Raw genomic sequence first — 23,251 nt, 5'->3', positions numbered from 1 at the left:
CATCTCAGTTTGGGGCCCTCTTCTGTGTCCTATAATACTCCATCTAAAAATCTGTATATCTCTATAGTGGGATGTTGGGATGGCCAGAGCATGGGCCACTGTCTTAGTCTGTCCTGACTACTGTAACAAAATACCACTGACTGGGTGGCTTATAAACAACAGAAATTTCTTGGTCACATTTCTGGAGGCTGAGAAGTCCAAGATCAAGGTGCCAGCATGGTTGCCTTCTGGTGAGGGCCCTCTTCCTGGTTTATAACTCATGCCTTCTGCTGTGTATTCATACGGTAGATGGGGCTAGGGTTCTCTCTGGAGCTTCTTTTATAAGGGCACTAATCCCATTCATGTGGGCTCCACCCTCGTGACCTAAGCACCTCCTAAAGGCCTCACCTAATACCATCACATTGGGCATTAGGATTTCAACACAGGAATTTTACAGGGACACAAACATTCAGACCATAGTAGCCACTCTAGCTATGCTTGAGCAAAGTCCATAAGCATCACCAGGCCTCAGTTTCCTCATCTGTGAAACAAACAATGACAGCAGATCCTCTGTCATAGGTTAGGGCATGGCCTCGATTAGATGATGCACGTGAATGATGGATGGGCTTGGCGTGGTGTCCAGCCTACAGTAAGCTGGACCACCCCCAGCTACTCTTTGTAGTGTCTCATATAGTGTTGGTGTGGTTTGTCTTTCAATGAAGGGGCGGGTGATGCTTGTCTCTAACAGTCCAGTGCCCAGTACAGGGCTTAGCAGAAACCAAGTGCTCAGAACAAAGGGAATGGATAAAGAAAGGATATAGTAAGGAGATGCATAGGGTATCTAACCATCACTATGAAAACTACAGTAATTGGTTGAAAGCAGTGGGGCAAACAGGTTTGCCTAAAAAGACAAAAATAATAGTGGTATGAATGGTAGCTTACGGATCTTTCATTCTTAGTCTGCTTCTTAAATTGATTTACATTATGAGCATGAGTATGTGAATGTGATTGTGTATGTATTGGGGGAGGGTGGTTTCCTGGCCTCATAGCACCGATTGAAAACCCTTGTCGTCCCGGCAGGCAACAGCCAGGGGACAGATCCCCAAGGGGTGGGTTTATCCCTGGGTCAGTTGCTGAGGAAGCCTGAGCATCTGCTGTTATTCTTGTCCAAGTGGCTGTGGACAGGCAGTTCAGAATGCCTGAACTGCTGCTGGGGTCCCAGGGTGACTCAGACCTGGGGACTGATGATACGTGTTGTCATATTTCTGAATAATTAAAGAGCTGCTTCCATTTGTGGGGACTTACTTTGAAGCCATCACAATGTATTAGTGGTCAAGTAGGCTTCATGTGTGAGAGTTTAAAAGGTGAGAGAGGGATTGCTGGGTCATATGGTAGTTCTATTTTTAGTTTTTTAAGGAACCTCCATACTGTTCTCCATAGTGGCTGTATCAATTGACATTCCCACCAACAGTGCAAGAGGGTTCCCTTTTCTCCACACCCTCTCCAGCATTTGTTGTTTGTAGATTTTCTGATGATGCCCATTCTGACCGGTGTGAGGTGATACCTCATTGTAGTTTTGATTTGCATTTCTCTAATAATTAGTGATGTTGAGCATCCTTTCATGTATTTGTTGGCAATCTGTATATCTTCTTTGGAGAAATGTCTATTTAGGTCTTCTGCCCATTTTTGGATTGGGTTGTTTGGTTTTTTTTCATATGTATATGTATAGCTGATTCACTTTGTTATAGAGCAGAAACTAACACACCATTGTAAAGCAATTATACTCCAATAAAGATGTTAAAAAAAAAAAAAAAGGTGAGAGAGGAAACCCACGGCCAAGAAGATAAAGTTTAGCACTATAAGTAAGTGTGAGCCACGCATGGTGTCTACATCCCAAGAAACACCGTTTCCTGAAGGCATGCCTTCCAGGCCCCTTTGCATTTGTACACCATTCCATTTCTTTAGCAAAGCCGGCCCAGAATAATCTGTAATGAGGGGTGAGAGAGGTTTGATGTGCCTCTTGAGGCCAGGCATTTTCCCAGCCATGGGAACATTCAGACCAGGGCTTCTTAGAACCGAGGAGGTGACCTCATGAGCAACAAGTCTTTCTCTCGGAGTCTCAAGCTTTTGTTTTCCGGTAAAATGGAACTAAAGGTGTAGGACCTGCCTATCTTATGGGGTTGTGATGATGGTCAAATTGGGTGATGCATGTGATGTAAAAAAAAATGAGCATTTGGGCTGATACAAGGAAGTGTCACTTGTATGAAAAGATGTGACTTCATTCCTTTAATTTGTGGGGTCTGCCTGTGTGTGATTCTAGGCATTCCTTTTCCCCTTGTAGCTTGGTGAACAGCAAGAGGTAGGTTTCTGTCTCAGAAAAAAAAACAACAACAAAAAAACCCGATTATTTACAAGAGCTGGAGTATGCCAACTCCAGAAGCTGACAGGGTGGTTCCTGGGGCCTCTGAAGACTGAACTAGAAATTCTCCCCTTGCTGAACCCAAAGGAAATATGGGCAGGAACCAGAAGTCACTCAGGATTCAGAAATAGTGGCCATTTACAGAGTAAAGCTACTAAATTATGCCCAGCCAGCTGTCTTTAGAATATGATTATAGGTGACCCAAAGGAGCAAAACTAGCCCAAACTCAAAGGAATGAATGCTCCGTAATGTCATGATGTGCAGAGCCAGACATCAGCTGCCACTGACAGAATTTACATGAAAAATTATAGGGATAGACATGGTCCATGCTGGGTGTCTCTGAGTTTGCTCAAATTAATGTTATTTAGTTTTAAACAGCTGCTGATAAGGTCGGTAGGTAGGTAGATGAAAGAAAAGGAAGTGAGGGAGGGAGGGAATAGGGGATAGGTAGGTAAATATAGATACAGCTAGAATGAACTCTTTTTTCTCAACTTCCAATCTTTCTTTTGATGAAAGAAATGCTCATACATTGAAAAGACATAGGGAGAGCCCTGTGTTCAGAGTTGAGGGGTCTATAATAGAATTCCAGCTGTGACAATTCCTTGAAGCCCCCATGTGTGAGCTCACGCCTACTTGTGCACATGGTGTGTCCTATAAAATAAAGGAGTTGGTCCAGATTCGTGCGTAAAGCCTATCCGAGCTTCAACAGCCTAAGCTCTACTCATAACAGGGAGGTTTAGCTGAGAAATTCTTAATACCTGGGCCAGTGTCATGACATGGCTAGTGGAGCAGCCATCGTATATTTTAATTATGGCAAGAAAGCAACTTTTTGATAGAATGGGTGAGTGCAAACATTTGGCAACTTCCTGCATGAGTGCAAATGAAAAGCGATGATATTAGGGCTGTTATTTTTTTCCTCAAGAATGATTTCCTTTGTGCGGCAATTGGAGGCTTTCAGGAAGTTATTCTTTCTGGCGCTGCTGGTGTTTAAGCACCAGAATTAACCTGCATTCAGTAATCTAAAGTAACTGTTTTCCAAGTTAATTAAGTGAATGATTCTTGACGTTTGACAATGAACTATAACATGGGAACAGCATGAGGCAGTTTTCCCCTTTAATTTAAAAAAAAAGGGTCTTGTCTACTCCATTTCATATTAGAGCCGCCATCATTATCTGTGAGCAGACACAGAGCTGATGAGCTTCTTTGGGTCAGATATTTTGTTTTCCTATGCATAAAACAATCCAGACTAGCACTTCTCAAATTTTAGTGTTCATTAGAATAGTCTGAAGATCTTTTTTAAATGCAGAGTAGGATACAGTAGTTTGAGATGGGATCTACCGGAGGTCCTGCATTTCTATCAGTCTCTCAGGTAAAGCTTATGACGCTACTCATCCGTGAACCCCACCTTCAGATCTCTGTATCTACGACGTATCTTCTTATCTATGTCTATATGGGGGGAGGGAAAAGAGCGGAGGAGGGAGAGAATGAACCAAGCTGTTCTAAGATGCTGGGGCTGTGATGGGCTATTCTTACCCATCAGCCAGGACCCCTTGCCCTGTGCATTAACTAAGCTGGGGAGCTCTCAGGGTGAATTGAGCTGTCAACCACAGCTGTGGCTGAAATCAGATGCAGGTCAAAGGGATGTTACTCTGGGCGCCAAAAGCATCCGCTGTATTAGGACACAGAGGAGTGTGAGGAGAAGATTATGTCTGGCAGCCAGAGCAGCCAGACGTGAATGTTAACTACCGGGTGCACCAGGAATCCGTAGACATGTCCCTGAAATAGCCCCATGAACAGACGCTCAGAAGTAGACACCACGAAAGCCAGATACAGATGCTTCAAAGTCTTCAGACTTGATGAAGAGCAGCACCTGGGTGTCAATTTGGTGTCTGTGCCCTTGTTGTCACGGAGTCACCTGCATGTGCACTGGCTTCTACCTGTGAGGTCAACTCGGTCACCTTGGGAGCTGGAGATGGAGCTTGGGCATGGGTGGTGGTGGACTCCACGTGCTCAGAAATCCTCATAGAATTGGACTGAAATAACCCTCATTCCTGTGCACTGGGCTAACTGGCCAGGGTTCCAAACAATCCCAGCTTCAAGGCTGCCTTGCTTTTCGCTTAGGCTGTTAAAGGAACATTCTAAATGCATCTTTTTTCATTCGTCCCTTATGAACAGCTGTTGACCAGAGAGGTCTCTTTGGGCATCAGAGAGGGTTAAAGGAGGAGAAGTACAGTTGTGAAATATTCTTTGACATTTCAAATATAATAAGTAACAGAACATCCAAATCAGGAAAGGGGATTCCCCTGACATTAGGCTGTGGGACTCAGAGGCACTGCCAACTCCCTCATCAATTTTAGGACTCACAAAAGTGAAGCTCTGTCATTCCCCACACCGTGGTAAGGCTATCTCCTTTATGGCTGTGCAACCATAGAGGCTCGGATGGTTAAACATCTCCAATGAGCCTAACAGAAGACAATGGCATCTGTTATTTACCTAGGGGGAAGTCAGGGGGGAAAATGTGTGTGAGCTGGGGATCATTTATGCAGCATTTAACTAGGGTTGGGATGGAAGGCAGCTGGAGGTGGAACATCAGTTAGGCCTAAGCATATGGGAATATTTTCTGATCAAACACAGGACAACTCTGTGTTGTTCAGACCAGGGCAGAAAAGAGAGATGGCAACTCACATAATGCAGGAGTAAAGGGAAATGGCACTTACAGAGCACCTACCATGTACCAGGAACTAACCCTTTTGCTTCTACATATTGCTTTTTCTAGAATGATACAACAAACTCAGTAAATAGTGACTTAAAAAATTTCCATTTTACATGAAGAAATAGATGTTCAGTGACCTTAAGACTTACTTATTCCTTCAAAGCTAAAAATTGCTGGAACTTTCAAATCTAGATCTGCTTGAACCCAAGGTCAAGAAATTCCCACTTTGGGTAATTTTTAAAATGTTATTATTATATAATATTAAGGCTGTGGATGAAAGAGGCAAATCATTACATATACAATGTATGCAAATATGTTTTCTCTAAGTGGGTATGTATTTTGGCTCTGTGCTTCCCAGAAGGGAAGTCAGGGAGGGAAATAAGGAATGAAGGTATTTTGCAGAACTGATGAGGCCTGTAAACCCTGAAGACAAGGTGTTTAAAGTTTGTTTGGTACTATCATCTTCAGACTTTATGCATGTAGCTCTTCAACAAAACATAGATAAAATTATATGGTTCATTCATATATATTTATATAGGCCCTCTTATTCCAGCCCTACTCCCCCTATAATGCCTCCTTGAAACCCCACCTCTAATGGGTATCCTTCCTGGACTGCTTTAGTCTTTGTGGTAGCTCCCAGTTGTGCATTCCACGGTTTTTCCAGTTATTGAGGTATAACTGACATACAGCACTGTGTAAGTTGAAGGTGTGCAGCATATGGACCTGACCTAGATATACTGTGAAGCGATTACCACAATAAGTTAACATCCATCATCTCATATAGACACGCACACACACGAAAAGAATGTTTTTTCCCTTGTGATGAGGACTCTTAGGATGCACTCTCTTAGCAACTTCCAAATATACCATCCAGCAGTGTTCACTAGAGTAAACACGTTGTACGTTACGTCCACTGTACTTATTTATCTTATAACTGGAAGTTTGTACCTTTGACCACCTTCATCCAGTGCCCCCCACCGTCCGCCCATCTCTGGCAACCACAAATCTGATCTCTTTTTCTATGAATTTTTCTTTTCTTTTTAAATTTTTATTGGAATATAGTTGATTTACAATGTTGTGTTAGTTTCAGGTGTACAGCAAAGTGAATCAGTTATACATATACGTATATCCACTCTTTTTTAGATGCTTTTCCCATATAGGCCATTAGAGAGTACTGAGTAGAGTTCCCTGTGCTATAGAGTAGGTCCTTATTAGTTATCTATTTTCCATATAGTAGTGTGTTTATGTCAGTCCCAATTTATCCCCCACCCCTTACACCTGGTAACCATAAGTTTGTTTTCTACATCTTTATTTCTGTTTTGTAGATATCTATGAATTTTTCTTTAAGATTCCAAATGTAAGTGAGATCATACAGTACTTGTCTTCCTAATTCTCCTTAGCATAATGCTCTCAAGGTCCATTCATGTTGTCGCAAATGGCAGGATTTTCTTTTTTAATGGTTGAATAATATTTCATTGTTTATCTATATTTTATATGTATATATAGTACTTATCTAAAGATATTATATCAATTTCTTTATCCATTCATCCATCGATGAACACTTAGGTTGTTTTCATGTCTTGGCGCTTATAAATAATGCTATAGTAAACACGGGGGTGGAGATATCTCTTCAACATGTGTTTTCATTTCCTTTGGAAATACACCAAGAACTGAGATTGCTGGGTCTTTTGGTAGTTCAGTTTTTAAATTTTGGTGGAACCTCCATACTGTTTTCCATAGTGGCTTTACCAATTTACATTCCCACCAACAGTGTACTAGGATTCCCTTTTCTCCATATCCTTACCAGCATTTGTTCTCTTGTCTTTTTCATAAGAGCCATTCTAACAGATGTGAGAAGATATCTCACGTGGCTTTGATTTGCATTTCCCCAGTGACTAGTGATGCTAAGCACCATTTCATGTACCTGTTAGCCGTTTGAATCAAATATCTTCTTTGGAAAAATGTCTATTCAGGTCCTTTGCCCATTTTTAAAAAATTAATTAATTTATTACTTTTGGCTGCATTGGGTCTTCATTGCTGCACACGGGTTTCCTCTAGTTGTGGTGAGTGGAGGCTACTCTTCATTGTGGTGTGTGGGCTTCTCATTGTGGTGGCTTCTCTTGTTGTGGAGCACGGGCTCTAGGCACTCGGGCTTCAGTAGTTGTGGCTTGCGGGCTCTAGAGCGCAGGCTCAGTAGTTGTGGCGCACAGGCTTAGTTGATCCACGGCATGTGGGATCTTCCCAGAGCAGGGCTCGAACCCGTGTCCCCTGCATTGCTAGGCAGATTTTTTTTTTTTTTTTAATTTTAAAAATACTTTATTGCTAAAAAAAATGCCATATCAATTACAATAGTAACATCAAAAAATCATTGATCACAGATCACCATAAGAAATACAACAATAATAAAAAAGTTTGAAATATTTCAAGAATTACCAAATTGTGACACAGAGACAGGAAGTGAACAAATGCTGTTGGAAAATTGGTGCCCGTAGACTTGCTCCATGCAAGGTTGCCCCAAACCTTCAATTTGTAAAAAAAAAAAAAAAAAAAAATGCAGTATCTGTGAATGAAGCACAATAAAATGAAGTATGGCTAGGCAGATTCTTAACCACTGCGCCACCAGGGAACTACCTGCTCATTTTTTAACTGAATTATTTTTTGCTACAGAGTTGTATGAGTTTTTAAATATACTTTGGATATTAACTCCTTATCAGATATATGATTTGCAAATATTTCTTCCCATTCTATAGTTGTTTTTCATTTTGTTGATTCTTTTGTTGTGTAGAAGCTTTGTAGTTTGATGTAATGCCACTTGTTTATTTTTAAGTATCTAAAAAAAATCATTGGTAAGACCCATCTCAAGGAGCTTTTTTCCTGTCTTTTCTTCTGGTTTTATGGTTTCAGGTCTGTCATTTAAGTCTTTAATTCATTTTGAGTTGATTTTTTGTGAAGGGTAGAAGATAGGAGTATAGCTTCATTGTTTTTTTATAGGTGCTTTTTTCCCAGCACCGTTTATTCAAGCGTTCTTCAATTTCTCCATTGAGTGTTCTTGGGTCCCTGGTCAATTTTAGTTGACTATATATGCTTGGGTTTATTTCTGGGTTCTCAATTCTGTTCCATTGTTCTATGTGTTTGTCTTAATGCCTGTACTGTACTGTTTCAATTACTATAGCTTTATAATGCATTTTAAAATCAGAAAGTGTGATGCCTCCTACTTTTTTCTTCTTTCTCAGAATTGCTTTGGCTATTTGGGGTCTTTGGTGGTTCCATATATTTTAGGATTGTTTTTTCTACTTCTGTAAAAAATGCCATTGGAATCTTGATAGGGATTGTGTTGCTTCTACAGATGCCTGTGGGTAGTTTGAACATTTTAACAATATTAATTCTTCTAATCCATGAACACAGGACACCTTTCCATTTATTTGTGTTTTCTTCAATTTCTTTCATCAATGTTTTGTACTTTTCAGTGTAGAGATCTTTCACCTCCTTGGTTAAATGTATTCCCAAGTATTTTATTGTTTTAGATGGAATTGTAAATGAGAAAAATTAATTTTTCAGATAATTTGTTGTTAATGAATAGAAACAGTACTAATTTTTGCATGTTAATTTTGTATCCTGCAACTTTACTGATGTTGTTGATTAGATCTAGTAATTTTTGGTGGAATAGTTAGGATTTTATATATATAAAGTTATGTCATCTGCAAACAGAGACAATTTTACTTCTTTCTTTCCAATTCTGATGCCTTTACTTTTTGTTTGTTTTGCTTTCTTCATTGCTATGGTTAGGACTTCCAGTACTATGGTGAATAGGAGTGGTGAGAGTGGGCACTCTTGTCTTGTTCCTGATGTTAGAGGAAAAATTTTCAACCTTTCACCATTGAGTATGATGTTAACTGTGGACCTGTCATATATGGCTTTTATTATGTTGAGGTGTATTCCTTCTATGCCCAATTTGTTAAGAGTTTTATCATGAATGGATGTTGAATTTTGTCAAATCCAAATTTTTCTGTATCTATTGAGATGATCACATAATTTTTTGCTTTCATTCTATTTGTGTGATGTAACTGATTTACATATGCTGAATCAGCCTTGCATTCTAGGGGTAAATCTCACTTGATGATGGTGAGTGATCCTTTAAATGTGCTGTTGAATTTGGTTTGCTAGTATTTTATTGAGCATTTTTATATCTATATTCATGAAGGATATCAACCTACAGTTTTCTTGTATCTTTTCTGGCTTTAGTATCAAGGTAATGTTGGCCTTGTAAAATGAGTTTGGGACTATTCCCTCTTATTTGATTTTTTTGAAGAGTAGAAGGTTTGGCATTAATTCTTTTTTTAAATGTTTGGTAAAATTCACCAGTGAAGCCATCTGGTCCTGGGCTTTTCTTTGTTGGAAGATTTTTTTAAATTACTAATTCAATATCCTTACTAGTTTATTTTTTCAGTTATACATACATATATGTGTATGTATACATATATATATATGTGTGTGTGTGTGTATGTGTGTGTATATATATTCTTCATATTCTTTTCCATTATGGTTTATTACAGGATATTGAATATAGTTCCCAGTGCTGTACAGTAGGACCCTGTTGTTTATCTACTCTATATACAATAGTTTGCAGCTGCTAGTCCCAAACTCCCAATCCAGTCCTCCTCTACCCGCCCTCCACCTTGGAACCACAAGTCTGTTCTCTATGTCTGTGAGTCTGTTTCTATTTCGTAGATATATTCATTTGTGCCATATTTTAGATTCCGCATATAAGTAATATCATATGGTATCTTTCTCTCTCTTTCAGACTTACTTCACTTAGTATGATAATCTCTAGGTCCATCCATGTAGCTGCAAAGGGCGTTATTTCATTCTTTTTTATGACTGAGTAGTATTCCATTATATGTATGTATATACATCTTCTCTATCCATTCATCTGTCGATGGACATTTAGGTTGTTTCCATGTCTTGGCTATTGTAAATAGGGCTGCTATGAACACAGAGGTGCATGTATCTTTTCAAATTATAGTTTTGTCCCAGGAGGGGGATTTCTGGATCATATAGCAACTCTTTTTAGTTTTTTGAGGAACTTCCATACTGTTCTCTATAGTGGCTGCACCAATTTACATTTCCACCAACAGTGTAGGAGGAACCTACACTGTTTAACTGTTCTTAATATTATAGAGCAATTTTAATATTTTTCATAATTCATCAATTCATATACTAAGTACTCACAGCGCACAGGCCACTGTCCCAACCTTGTAATTGTGCATCTCACACAATCTAACAGCGTTATTAAAGCACTGTGGTCTCAGGCCCAAACTATCATCTCAGCAGATCAAAGTCTGTACTAAGCAGTCAGATCCATGTATTTGGCCACAGGTTAGTTCAGTTTGAGGGTATACATCCCTGCCACCATCCCAATTCACACTGCTCAAACTGCTTTCTCCTGGTCATGTGTGTGACACCCTTTTCTCCACACCCTCTCCAGCATTTCTTATTTGTAGACTTTTTAAGGAAGGCCATTCTGACTGGTGTGAGGTGGTACCTCATTGTAGTTTTGATTTGAATTTCTCTAATAATTAACAATGTTGAGCATCTTTTCATGTGCCTTTTGGCCAACTGTACGTTTTCTTTGGAGAAATGTCTATTCAGGTCTTGTGCCCATTTTTTGATTGGGTTGTTTTGGTTTTTTTGTTATGGTATGAGCTGTTTGTATATTTTGGAAATTAAACTCTTGTTGGTCACATCATTTGCAAATAATTTCTCCCAGTCCATAGGTTGTCTTTTCATTTTGTTTATGGTTGTGTTTTCTGTGCACAAGCTTATAAGTTTGATTTGGTCCCATTTGTTTATTTTTGTGTTTATTTCTATTTCCTTGGTAGATTAACCTAAGAAAACGTCAGTACGATTTGTGTCAAAGAATGTTTTGCCTGTATTCTCTTCTAGGAGTTTTATGGTATTGTGTCTTATATGTAAGTTTTTAAGTCATTTTGAGTTTGTTTTTGTGTATGGTGGGAGGGTGTGTTCTAATGTCCCTGATTTACATGCAACTGTCCAACTTTCCCAGCACCACTTGCTGAAGAGACTGTCTTTTTCCCATTTTATATTCTTGCCTCCTTTGTCCAAGATTAGTTGTCCATAGGTGTGTGGATTTATTTCTGGGCTCTCTCTTCTATTCCATTGATCCATATGTCTGTTTTTGTGCCAATACCCTGCTGTTTTGATTACTGTAGCTTTGTAGTATTGTCTGAAGTCTGGGAGGTTATGCGTCCTGCTTTATTCTTCTTCCTCAGGATAGCTTTGGCAATTCTGGGTCTTTTATGGTTCCATATAAATTTTAGGATTATTTGTTCTAGTTCTGTGAAAAATGTCATGGGTAATTTGATGGGGATTGCATTGAATCTGTAGATTGCTTTGGGTAGTATGGCCATTTTAATAACATTAATTCTTCCAATCCAAGAGCATGGGATTCAATATCCTTACTAGTAATTGATCTGTTCAGATATTCTGTTTCCTCCTAATTTGGTGTTGGTAGGTAATATATTTCTAAGAATTTTTCCATTTCTTCTAGGATGTCCAGTTTGTTGGTATATAGTTGTTCATAGTAGCCTCTTAGGATGCTTTGTATTTCTGTAGTACTAGATGTAATGTCTCCTTTTTTCCTTTATTAGTCTAGTTAAAGCCTTATCTATTTATCTTTTCAAAGAACTACCTCTTAGTTTTTTAAATCTTTTGTATTGTTTGTTTTCCTGTCCCCTGTTTCTGCTCTAATATTATTTCCTTCTTTCTGCTAACTTTGGGTTTATTTTACTTTTTCTAGTTCCTTGAAGCATAGTTAGCTTGCTTATTTGATATCTTTGTTTCTTAATGTAGGCCTTTATTATTATGAACTTCCCTCTTAGAACTGGATTTGCTGTATCCCATAAGTTTTGGTATGTTGTGTTTCCAGTTTCATTTGTCTCAAGGTACTTTTCTATTTAATTTTTTCTTTGATCCATTGGTGGTTCAGGAGAGAGTTGTTTGATTTCTGTGTTCAAGAGTTATCCAGTTCTCTTCTGTTATTGATTTTTAGGTTCATGCCATTTTGGTCAGAGATACTCAGCATGATTTCTATCTATCTTCTTAAAGTTTCTAAGACTTTTGTTGCCTAATATACCCTCTATCCTAGAAATACCCTCTATCCTAGAAAACACTCCATGTGCACTTGAATGTGTATTCTGCTGTTGAATAAAATGTTTTGTATAAGTCCATCTAGTCTATAATGTTGTTCAAATCCACTGTTTCCTTATTGATTCTCTGGATAATCTATCCATTATTGAGAGTGGGATATTAAAGTCCCCAACTATTATTGTATTGCTGTTTATTTCTCCTTTTAGTTCTGTTTTTGGTTTATATATTGAGGTGCTCTGATATACAGTAATCGTAAATATTATAATTGTTAGATCTTCTTGAAGGATTGATGCCTCTATCATTATATAATGTCTTTGTCTCTTTTAATATTTTTAAAGTTTACTTTACCTATTATAAGTATAGCTAATCCTTGCTTTTTATTACCATTTGCTTGAAATATCTTTTTTTTTCATTCCTTTACTCTCTATGCATATCTTTAGAGCTAAAGTGAGTCTTGTAGGCAGCATATTGTTGGATCTTGATTTTTTAAATGCATTCAGCCATGCTGTATCTTTTGATTAGACAATTTAATTCATTTACTTTTGATAGGTAAGGACTTACTGTTGCCATAACTGTTTTCTGACTGGCTTGTAGATACACTGTTCCTTGTTGCTTATCCTGTTCTTTTGCCTGTGTGTTTTGAAGCCTTTTGGTATTAGTATGCTTTAACCTGATTATTATGTTCTTTTGGGTAATTACTACAGTTTTTATCCTTGTGGTTACCATGAGGCTTACATAAAGTATCTTAAAATTAGAACATCCTATTTTGATGTTACAATTTACACATTTTTAATATTTCACATCCATAACAGGTTATTATAGGTATGGTTATTTTTACTACATTTGTTTTTAGTTTTTAAACTAGAGTTGTAAATGAAACATCCCCCCATTACCATATTGAAAAATCTGTGATTATAAATTTACCATTACCAGTAAGTTTTATGACATACCTTATGTTTATATGATGTTAATTAGTGTTCTTTTACTTCCACTAGAATTCCCCTTAGCATTTCTTGTAAGGCAGGTCTAGAGGTGATGAACTTGCTCACCTTTTGTTTGTTCAGGAAAGTTATTATCTTTCATTTTTGAATAATTCTTGGTTAACAGTGTTTTCCTTTCAGTGTTTTTAATGTATCATCCCACCCTCTCCTGGCCTGAACGTTGCTATTGAAAAATGCACCTATAGTCTTATGGAGGTTCCCGTTTATGTAACTTCCCTCTCTTCCCTTGCTGCTTTCAAAATTCTATGTATTTGACAATTTAATTATGTGTCCCAGTGTAGTCCTATTGGGGTTCAACCTATTTTGGATCCTTTAGGCCTCATGGATCTGGATGTCCATTTCTCTCTCCAGGTTTGGGAAGTTTCCAACCATTATTGCTTTAAATATACTTTCCTTTTTTCTTCTCCTTCTGGGAGTCCCATAACATGGATGTTTTTTCTTTTAATAATTTTGTCCCATTTATCCTGTAGGCTTTCTTCACTCTTTTTCATTCTTTCTTTTTTCTTGCTCCTCTGACTGGGTAATTCCAAATGCCCTGTCTTCTAGATCACTGATTCTTCTGCATGGATGAATCTACTGTTCAAGCTCTCTATTGAATTCTACTGCAGTTTACTCAATGTATTTTTCCTTTGGGATTTGTTGGTTGAACTTTTGTTCATGAATTGTTTTCCTAATTTCATTTAGTTGTCTCTCTGTGCTTGTAGTTCACTAAACTTTTTTAAAGAGGGTTATTCCAAATTCTTTGACAGTTCATAGGTCTCCATTTCTTACAGTCAGTTATAAGAGCTTTATTAGTTTCCATTGGTGGTGTTATATTTACCATTTTTTGTGATCCTTGATTTCTTATGTTGGTATCTACATGCTTAAGTAGTCTCCTCTTCCAGACTTTACCAGACCACTTAATTGGTTTTCTGCATGTGTTAGTCTGTAACATCCTTGGCAGGTGGGGCTTGCTGTCAGGGTCTATTTAGGCAAGGCTTTTGCCCGAGCTCTGAGGTGTTGCCACTCTTGATTTTGCTCCCTGCCCAAATGAGACTGTATGATGGGCTCAGCTCTTATTTCCTGGGTTCTCTGGTCAGGCTTTCTAACTGGGACTGGGTATATATTATACTCAGCAGTAGAGAGGGCTATGAATTAGCGTCCCTGTCCTGATGGGGCAGCAGAAAAAGGCATCAAGGTCTGGATGACTCATTGTTTGGGGAATTGAACTAGGCAACACTATGTACTGAATTTCCTTGCCCGACAGGGCCACCATTTTGTGCTGCAGATGGGGATAACCCTGGGATTTGCTTTCTGTTCACTGTCAGTCACTGTAAGCAAGGCTGTAAAATGGGCTCCACTGCTTCCTATGTGCTCTGTTTAGGTCCTCTGGTTGGCAGGCTGTAGTCAGAAGTGAGTTCCTGCAAATTAGTTTTTCTGCCCAGACAGACAGGGCCCTTTGTAGGCTCTAAGGCTGGCAAGGCTCTTATTTGGAGGTCAAATTAGGCAGAACTTGGTACCAAGTTCCCTGGTCTCAGTAGCCACTGTCCCAGTTCTGCAGATGGGTAGGACCACCGACCAGGTTCTTGGTGGCAGTGTAACTGGAAGTGCAAGATGGGCTACACAGATTCCTGGGAACTCTGGTTAGGGTTCCTTGTTGGGTGGGGCTGTACGTTAGCTTCCCTGCCCAGTCAAGCTGCAGAATAGGCCCCAGGCCCAGCAAGGGCTTTGTTTGGGAATCAAATAAGACAGACCTATATGCTAAGCTCCCTGGAGAAGATGGGTCACCATCTTGACTCTGCAGACACAAAGCCGCTGGCCATGTTCTCTGTTCAAATGCCACTGTAATCAGGGCTGCAGGGTATGCTACCAAGATTCCCAGGAACGCTGGTTAGGGTTTTGGTTAGAGGCTGTATGCAGCAGTGGGCAGGGCTACAGCTTAGTTTCTCTGCACAGGGGGGCAGGGGAGCCACAGAAAAGGCCCCAAGGCTGATTGATAGGAGGCAGTCCTGTCTATCAAACTCTTTGCAGAGACCAGCCAGTGACCCCAGATGGGCAGAACCACTGGCCAGGCTCCCTGCTCAGGTGCTGCTATGCTAAGTCATTTTCCAGGTGCTGAGGCTTCCTGGTTGAGCAGGGCCATGAGTTAGCTCCCCTGCTTAGGGGTATAGGGGCCAGGCTCAGCTTGAGCTTTTCATCTGAGGCCCCAAATCAGGCAGACCTGTACCCCACTGAGTTCCCACCACCTCAGCTCAGCAGATGAGTGAAGCTAGTGGTTAAGACTTCTACTTGGGCACTGCAGGCAGGAACTCAGTTGGCCAAGATCCAAGTGTTTGTTGGTTGTTCAAACCCCTCCCCTCTTCTCCATCACAATCTGATTCTGAATAGGGACTCCCAATAAGTTACCCACATTGCTGGGGCAGCTGGATGTCCACCCTGGGCCTTCTTTTCTCACTGGAGGAGCCCTCCTGGGGTGGTGGTGCACCAGCCTGGGGAGGGGCAATGTGGTCAGTGTGTAGCTGCTCGTCTTACCCTTCTTGTGTGGTCTGTCTCAGCCCTGTGTTCTAGGATTTTCTCAGTGGTGTCTTGTCCACGAACAGTTGTTGTTCTCTGTGAGGGAGAATGAAATCAGTAACTCCCCATGGTGCCATCTTGATGGCATCACTCCCACCCCATAATTCATACCTGTGCAGCCTTCTCCATTTCCTCCTGCGTCTCAGGGTTTCCTGATGGCAGTGAAATCACTGCATCCTTCATATGTCTCTATTACAAGGTACAGTAGAGATGGATGGCTCACCCACTGCTGTTGGAAAGTTCTGTTTTCTTTCCCCCTTGGAGACCTGATGCCAGCAGTCAAGTGTTACTTCTGTGTGAATAGAGCGTGAATTAAATTCTTGATAAAATTTTAATCTTCCAAAGAATGCTACGAGGGAAGCTTGATGAGTAAACAGGCCACAAAAGGAAAGGTAGGATTCCCCAAATCATTCAGCCAGTAGGTTGTGGCTCTGGAGACGGAGGAGGAACCTCTTTCCCTGGGCCCTCCCATCCTACTTGGAGTTTACGAAGCCTACCTTCAGTCAGGGCATTTATATCTCCTTCTGCCTAGAACCCAGTTTCTCCTGTTCTTTTCTTGGTTGTGCTTTTCAGACCTTCATCCATCAGGTCTTTGCTCAAACGGCAGTCCTTCAGAGAGGCCTTACCTGACCACTTTATTTTTTTCGTAAAGACTTAACATGATCTGCAATTTTCCAGTAATTTAGTTGTTTGTCTGCTTATTTATTGTCTGGACTTCCTCTAGCATTTAACTCCTTCTTCACTACAGTAGCCCCTGTGCCTCAGAATCTTATTGTGCTCCTCGCAAATAAATACTGGGAGAATAAATGAACTGGGGGTAAAGTATGCCTTAGATGGTTCCCGCATGGTCGGAGCATCACCTGGGATCACCTGTATTACGTCATTGTCAGAAATGCACAGCCTCACCCTAGACCTAGAATCAGAGTGGGGGCCCAGCACTCTACATTGTAACAGGCCCTCCAGGTGCTTCTGATGCATGCTCCAGCTTGAGAGCTACTAGTGGGGCAGTGCTTCTTTATTGATCTTGAATATGCATCTGAACAGACCTAGGATACCTTAGTAGAATGCAGATTCTTGTTCAGTAGGTCTGGGGGGGCAGTGTCAGAGAACCTGCATTTCTAACAAACCCAGGTGGCACTCACGCTGCTGCCCACTTACTTGCCACTCAAGTAAGTGGTCAGCAGCATCTTTGCAGTAACCTGGGAAGCTGTAAAAATCACTGATGCTGGTCCCTCCCTTAGATGTTCTGATTTAATTGGTCTGGAGTACAGCTGTACTGGGTCTTTTTAAAAGCTCCTCAGGCAATTCTTATGTGCAGTCAAGGCTGAGAACTACCACCCTGGAAGGTTTTCAGGTTTGTGCATCCTCAGAACACCACTGGGTGTGTGGACAGGTGACACACTGCAGCTCAGGGCAGCTCTGAGCCAGGGTATGCATAGAGTTCGGACACCAAAAGACACAAGACCTGAGGGTTCTGTGGGAGACCTAAAAAAGGAAATCTATGGGGAGATAAACTCAAGGAGAAACTGTAAGCAGTGGGGGAAACTAAATCCCTCAGCCCACTTACTGATCTGCAAACACATCCGCTTAATACAAGGATTTGATGATGCTCAATCCATACAGATCCAATGAGTACAAAAACCAGTGATGATTTCGTCCTGAAGACAAAACTCCTATGGATAAACAAATGTTCCAGGGATTACATTAGCTGGCCAGGTTAATTTAAAATGACTCCAATAATTAGTTTTGTGCATTCAGTTTGTTATTAGTGCAGATGCTTTTCATAGAAGGGACAAAAGCTCCTAAATGAAACCTCTCTGGCTTTTCTGTCATTCCTCTGAACTTGTGTTCTAAAAAACGCATCATGCATTCAGAGGGTTCACTAGATTTAAAATAAATCATCCCTTTGGTGTACACAGCCCCATATACATTGGGTTATATACCTTGAGATGAAGAGACATAAACAGGTGGTGTCTTGTTTTGTCTTTTGTTCCTATTAACATGCCCAGTGGGACTTCTTAAAAGAGGTTTGATGTTTATTAGGATGTTTTCAAGAATGCTCTCTAAAATGAACAAGAACATGAATATAAATACTGTTCATAATAAATTAGATAGATTTTTAAAAGAGGAATGTGAAAGAAGGCATTATGAATGTAACAAACAAGATGCAGGAAGTGGGTTGTTACCCTGAATCTACCTCCCAGATTCTCCATTTCATCATCTCAGGATGCTATAGGGATGAACAGGAAGTTCTGGGAGGCATTATGCAGAATAGTGTTAAGATACCACGTTTGACTAAAAACAGAATTACCATATGATCCAGCAATTCCACTCCTGGGCATATATCCAGACAAAATGCTAATTCAAAAAGATACATGTTCCTCTATGTTCACAGCAGCACTATTGACAATAGCCAAGACATGGAAACAACCTAAATGTCCATCAACAGATGAATGGATAAAGAAGATGTGGTGAGGGTGTTGGCCCTGCCCACTCGAGCCTGGGAAGCCTACTGAGCTCTCAGGCCGGTTCCCTGCCCTACAAAGCCCTCTCCAGGCCACATGGGTCCTGGGGGTATAGGAGGGAGGCTGGGGGAAGAACAGGAGGGGTGCTCCAGGACCTGAGGAGCAAGGGCATTGGCCCCGCCCACTCAGGCCCGGGAAGCCTTCTGGGCTCCCAAGTGGGGACCCCTGCCCTCTGAGACCAGAGGCAGGAGGCATGCCTGGGCCCCTTCTGTTCTGTAAGCCCCACACCCCCCTGCACAGCTTGCAGGAGCTTGGTTCACAAGCTGGGGGTTGGGCAGAAGCTCCTGCAGTGGGAGCTCTGAGTCCAAACCACTGGACTAACAGAGACCCCAGGGAATATCCATCTGAGTGAGGTCTCCTAGAGGTCCTCATCTCAGCACCAAGACCCAGCTCTACCCAACAGCCTACAAACTCCACTGTTGGAAGCCTCAGGCCAAACAACCAGTAAGACAGGAACACAATCCCACTCATCCAAAAAAAAAAATGAGATGGCAAAAAAATATGTCACAGATGAAGGAACAAGGTAAAATCCTACAAGACCAAATAAATGAAGAGGAAATAATAGGCACTCTACCTGAAAAAGAATTCAGAGTAATGACAGTAAAGATGATCCAGAATCTCAGAAATAGAATGGAGGCATGGATTGAGGAAATACAAGAAATGTTTAACAGAGATCTAGACGAACAAAAGAACAAACAAACAAAGATGAACAACGCAATAACTGAAATGAAAAATACACCAGAAAGAATCAATAACAGAATAACTGAGGCAGAAGAATGAATAAGTGAGCTGGAAGACAAAATGGGGGAAATAACTGCTGAGAAACAGAACAAAGAATGAAGAGAATTGAAGACAATCTCAGACACCTCTGGGACAACACTAAATGCACCAACATTTGAATTACAGGGGTCCCAGAAGGAGAAGAGAGAGAGAAAAAAGGACCTGAGAAAATATTTGAAGAGATTATAGTGGAAAACTTCCCTGACATGGGAAAGGAAATAGTCACTCAAGTCCAGGAAGCACAGAGAGTCTCATACAGGATAAACACACCAAGACACATACTAATCAAACTAACAAAAATTAAATTTAAAGCAAAAATATTAAAAGCAGCAAGGGAAAAACAAAAAATAACATACAAAGGAATCCCCATAAGGTTATCAGCTGATTTTTCAGCAGAAACTCTGCAGGCCAGAAGGGAGTGGCAGGATATACTTAAAATGATAAAAGAGAAAAACCTACAGCCAAGATTACTCTACGCAGCAAGGATCTCATTCAGAGTCGATGATGGAGAAATCAAAAGCTTTTCAAACAAACAAGCAAAAGCTAAGAGAATTCAGCACCACCAAACCAGCTTTACAATAAATGCTAAAGAAACTTCTCTAGGCGGGAAACACAAGAGAAGGAAAAGACCCACAAAAACAAACCCAAAACAAACAATTAAGAAAGTGGTAACAGGAACATACATATTAATAATAACCTTGAATGTAAATGGATTAAATGCCCCAACCAAAAGACACAGACTGGCTGAATGGATACAAAAACAAGACCCATATATATGCTGTCTACAAGAGACCCACTTCAGACCTAGGGACACATACAGACTGAAGGTGAAGGAATGGAAAAAGATATTACATGCAAAGGGAAATCAAAAGAAAGCTGGAGTAGCAATACTCATATCAGATAAAATAGACTTTAAAATAAAGACTATTACAAGAGACAAAGAAGGACACTACATGATGATCAAGGGATCATCCAAGAAGAAGATATAACAATTGTAAATGTTTATGCACCCAACATAGGACCACCTCAATACATGAGGCAAATACTAACAACCATGAAAGGAGAAATCAACAGTAACACAATAATAGCAGGGGACTTTAACACCCCACTCACAGCAATGAACAGATCATCCAAAGAGAAAATAAATAAGGAAACACAAGCTTTAAATGACACAATAGAACAGATAGATTTCATTGATATTTATTGAACATTCCACCTAAAAGTGGCAGAATACACTTTCTTCCCAAGTGCACATGGAACATTCTCCAGGATAGATCACATCTTGGGTCACAAATCAAGCCTCGGAAAATTTAAGAAAATTGAAATTGCATCAAGCATCCTTTCTGACCACAACACTATGACACTGGAAATCAATTACAGGAAAAAAAAAACTGTAAAAAGCACAAATACATGGAGGCTAAACAGTGCACTACTAAATAACCAAGATATCACTGAAGAAATCAAAGAAGAAATAAAAAGTACATAAAAACAAATGACAATGAAAACACGACGGCCCAAAACCTATGGGACGCAGCAAAAGCAGTTCTAAGAGGGAAGTTCATAACAATACAGTCTCACCTCAAGAAACAAGAAAAATCTCAAACAATCTTATCCGTACACCTAAAGCAACTAGAGAAAGAAGAACAAAGAATACCCAAAGTCAGTAGAAGGAAAGAAATCATAAAGATCAGAGCAGAAATAAATGAAATAGAAACAAAGAAAACAATAGCAAAGATTAATAAAACTAAAAGCTGGTTCTTTGAGAAGATAAACAAAATTGATAAACCATTAGCCCGACTCATCAAGAAAAAAACAGAGAAGACTCAAATCAATAGAATTAGAAATGAAAAAGGGGAAATCACAACTGACACTGCAGAAATACAAAGTTATAAGAGACTACTACAAACAACTCTATGCCAATAAAATGGACAACCACAAAGAAATGGACAAATTCTTGGAAAGGTACAATTTTCCAAGACTGAACCAGGAAGATTTAGAAAATATAAACAGACCTATCACAAGTAATGAAATTGAAACTGTAATTAAAAATCTTCCAACAAAAGTCCAGGACCAGAAGGCTTCACAGGTGAATTCTAGCAAACATTTTGAGAAGAGCTAACACCAATCTCAAACTCTTGCAAAATATTGCAGAGGGAGGAACACTCCCAAATCCATTCTGTGAAGCCACCATCAACCTAACACCCAAACCAGAAAAAGATATCACAAAAAAAGAAAATTATAGGCCAATATCACTGATGAATATGATACAAAAATCCTGAACAAAATACTAGCAAACAGAATCCAACAACATATTAAAAGGATCATACACCATGATCAAGTGGGATTTATCTCAGGGATGCAAGGATTCTTCAATATACGCAAATCAATCAATGTGATACACCATATTAACAAAGTAAGGAATAAAAACCATATGATCATCTCAATAGATGCAGAAGAAGCTTTTGACAAAATTCATCACCCATTTATGATAAAAACTGTCCAGAAAATGGGCATAGCAGGAACCTACCTCAACATAATAAAGGCCATATATAACAAACCCACAGCAAACATCATACTCAATGGTGAAAAACTGATAGCATTTCCACTAAGATCAGGAAAAAGACAAGGATGTCCACTCTCGCCACCCTTATTCAACATAGTTTTGGAAGTCCTAGCCATGACAATCAGAGAAGAAATAAAAGGAATACAAATTGGAAAAGAAGAAGTAAAACTGTCACTGTTTGCAGATGACATGATACTATACATAGAAAATCCTAAAGATGCCACCAGAAAACTACTAGAACTAATCAATGAATTTGGTAAGGCTGCAGGATACAAAATTAATGCACAGAAATCTCTGGCATTCCTATACACTAACAACGAAAAATCAGAAAGAGAAATTAAAGAAACAATCCCATTTACCATTGCAACAAAAAGAATAAAATACCTAGGAATAAACCTCCCTAAGGAGGCAAAAGACTTGTACTCAGAAAACTATAAAACACTGATGAAAGAAATCAAAGATGACATAAACAGATGGAGAAAAATACCATGTTCTTGGAAGAATCAATATTGTGAAAATGACTATACTACCCAAAGCAGTCTACAGATTCAGTGCAATCCCTATCAAACTACCAATGGCATTCTTCACAGAATTAGAACAAAAGAATTTTACAATTTGTATGGAAACACAAAAGACCCCGAATAGCCAAAGCAATCTTGAGAAAGAAAAATGGAGCTGGAGGAATCAGGCTTCTGGACTTCAGACTACACTACAAACCTACAGTAATCAAGACAGTATGGTACTGGTACAAAACCAGAAATATAGATCAATGGAACAGGACAGAATGCCCAGAGATAAACCCACGCACATATGGTCACCTAATTTATGACAAAGGAGGCAAGAACATACAATGGGGAAAAGACAGCCTCTTCAATAAGTGGTGCTGGGAAAACTGGACAGCTACATGTAAAAGAATGAAATTAGAACACTCCCTAACACCATACACAAAAATAGACTCAAAATGGATTAAAGACCTAAATCTAAGGCCAAACACTATAAAACTCTTAGCGGAAACCATAGGAAAAACACTCTTTGACATAAACCACAGCAAGATCTTTTTTGACCCACCTCCTAAAGTAATAAAAATTAAAACAAAAATAATCAAATGGGACCTAGTTAAACTTAAAAGCTTTTGCACAGCAAAGGAAACCATAAACAAGACAACCCTCAGAATGGGAGAAAATATTTGCAAATGAAAAAATGGACAAAAGGATTAATCTCCAAAATATACAGACAGCTCATGAAGCTCAATATCAAAAAATCAAATCCAATTAAACAATGGGCAGAAGACCTAAATAAACATTTCACCAGTGAAGACATACAGATGGACAAGAGGCACATGAAAAGATGCTCAGCATCACTAATTATTAGAGAAATACAAATCAAAACTACTATGCTGTATCACCTCACACCGGTCAGAATGGCCATCATCAAAAAATCTACAAACAATAAATGCTGGAAAGGGTGTGGTGAAAAGGGAACCCTCCTGCACTGTTGGTGGGAATGTAAATTGATACAACCACTATGGAAAATAGTATGGAGGTTCCTCAG

The 23,251-nt window shown here is 39.6% G+C and overlaps 2 protein-coding genes across 10 annotated transcripts in view; one reads left to right on the top strand and one right to left on the bottom strand.

Moving 5' to 3' along the window:
• Nucleotides 1-23,251, bottom strand: part of LOC309649474 (uncharacterized protein) — a 130,198-nt gene that overhangs the window by 47,836 nt on the left and 59,111 nt on the right. For 6 of the 8 annotated variants that reach the window (XR_014257121.1, XR_014257122.1, XR_014257124.1 and 3 more), the window contains exons 2-3: nucleotides 17,400-17,505; nucleotides 15,791-15,868 (exon numbers count right to left, since the gene is read on the bottom strand). Coding sequence is in view for 3 of the 8 variants with exons in the window: in XM_082439528.1 (XP_082295654.1) it covers nucleotides 15,791-15,868; nucleotides 17,400-17,505 (184 nt within the window). In the remaining 5 variants the exon portion in view is untranslated. Of the gene's footprint in view, nucleotides 1-15,469; nucleotides 17,506-23,251 lie in introns of those variants that run through there. The other 2 variants (XR_014257125.1, XR_014257123.1) reach the window with 2 other exon arrangements.
• Nucleotides 1-23,251, top strand: part of LOC309649477 (uncharacterized protein) — a 664,470-nt gene that overhangs the window by 622,949 nt on the left and 18,270 nt on the right. The window lies entirely within an intron of this gene.

Source organism: Balaenoptera physalus (assembly GCF_965194825.1).
Source record: "Balaenoptera physalus genome assembly, chromosome: 19".
In the NCBI taxonomy this organism is placed as follows: domain Eukaryota; kingdom Metazoa; phylum Chordata; class Mammalia; order Artiodactyla; family Balaenopteridae; genus Balaenoptera; species Balaenoptera physalus.
The sequence above is the reverse complement of the archived record's forward strand: the minus strand, read 5'-3'. Positions and strand labels throughout refer to the sequence as shown.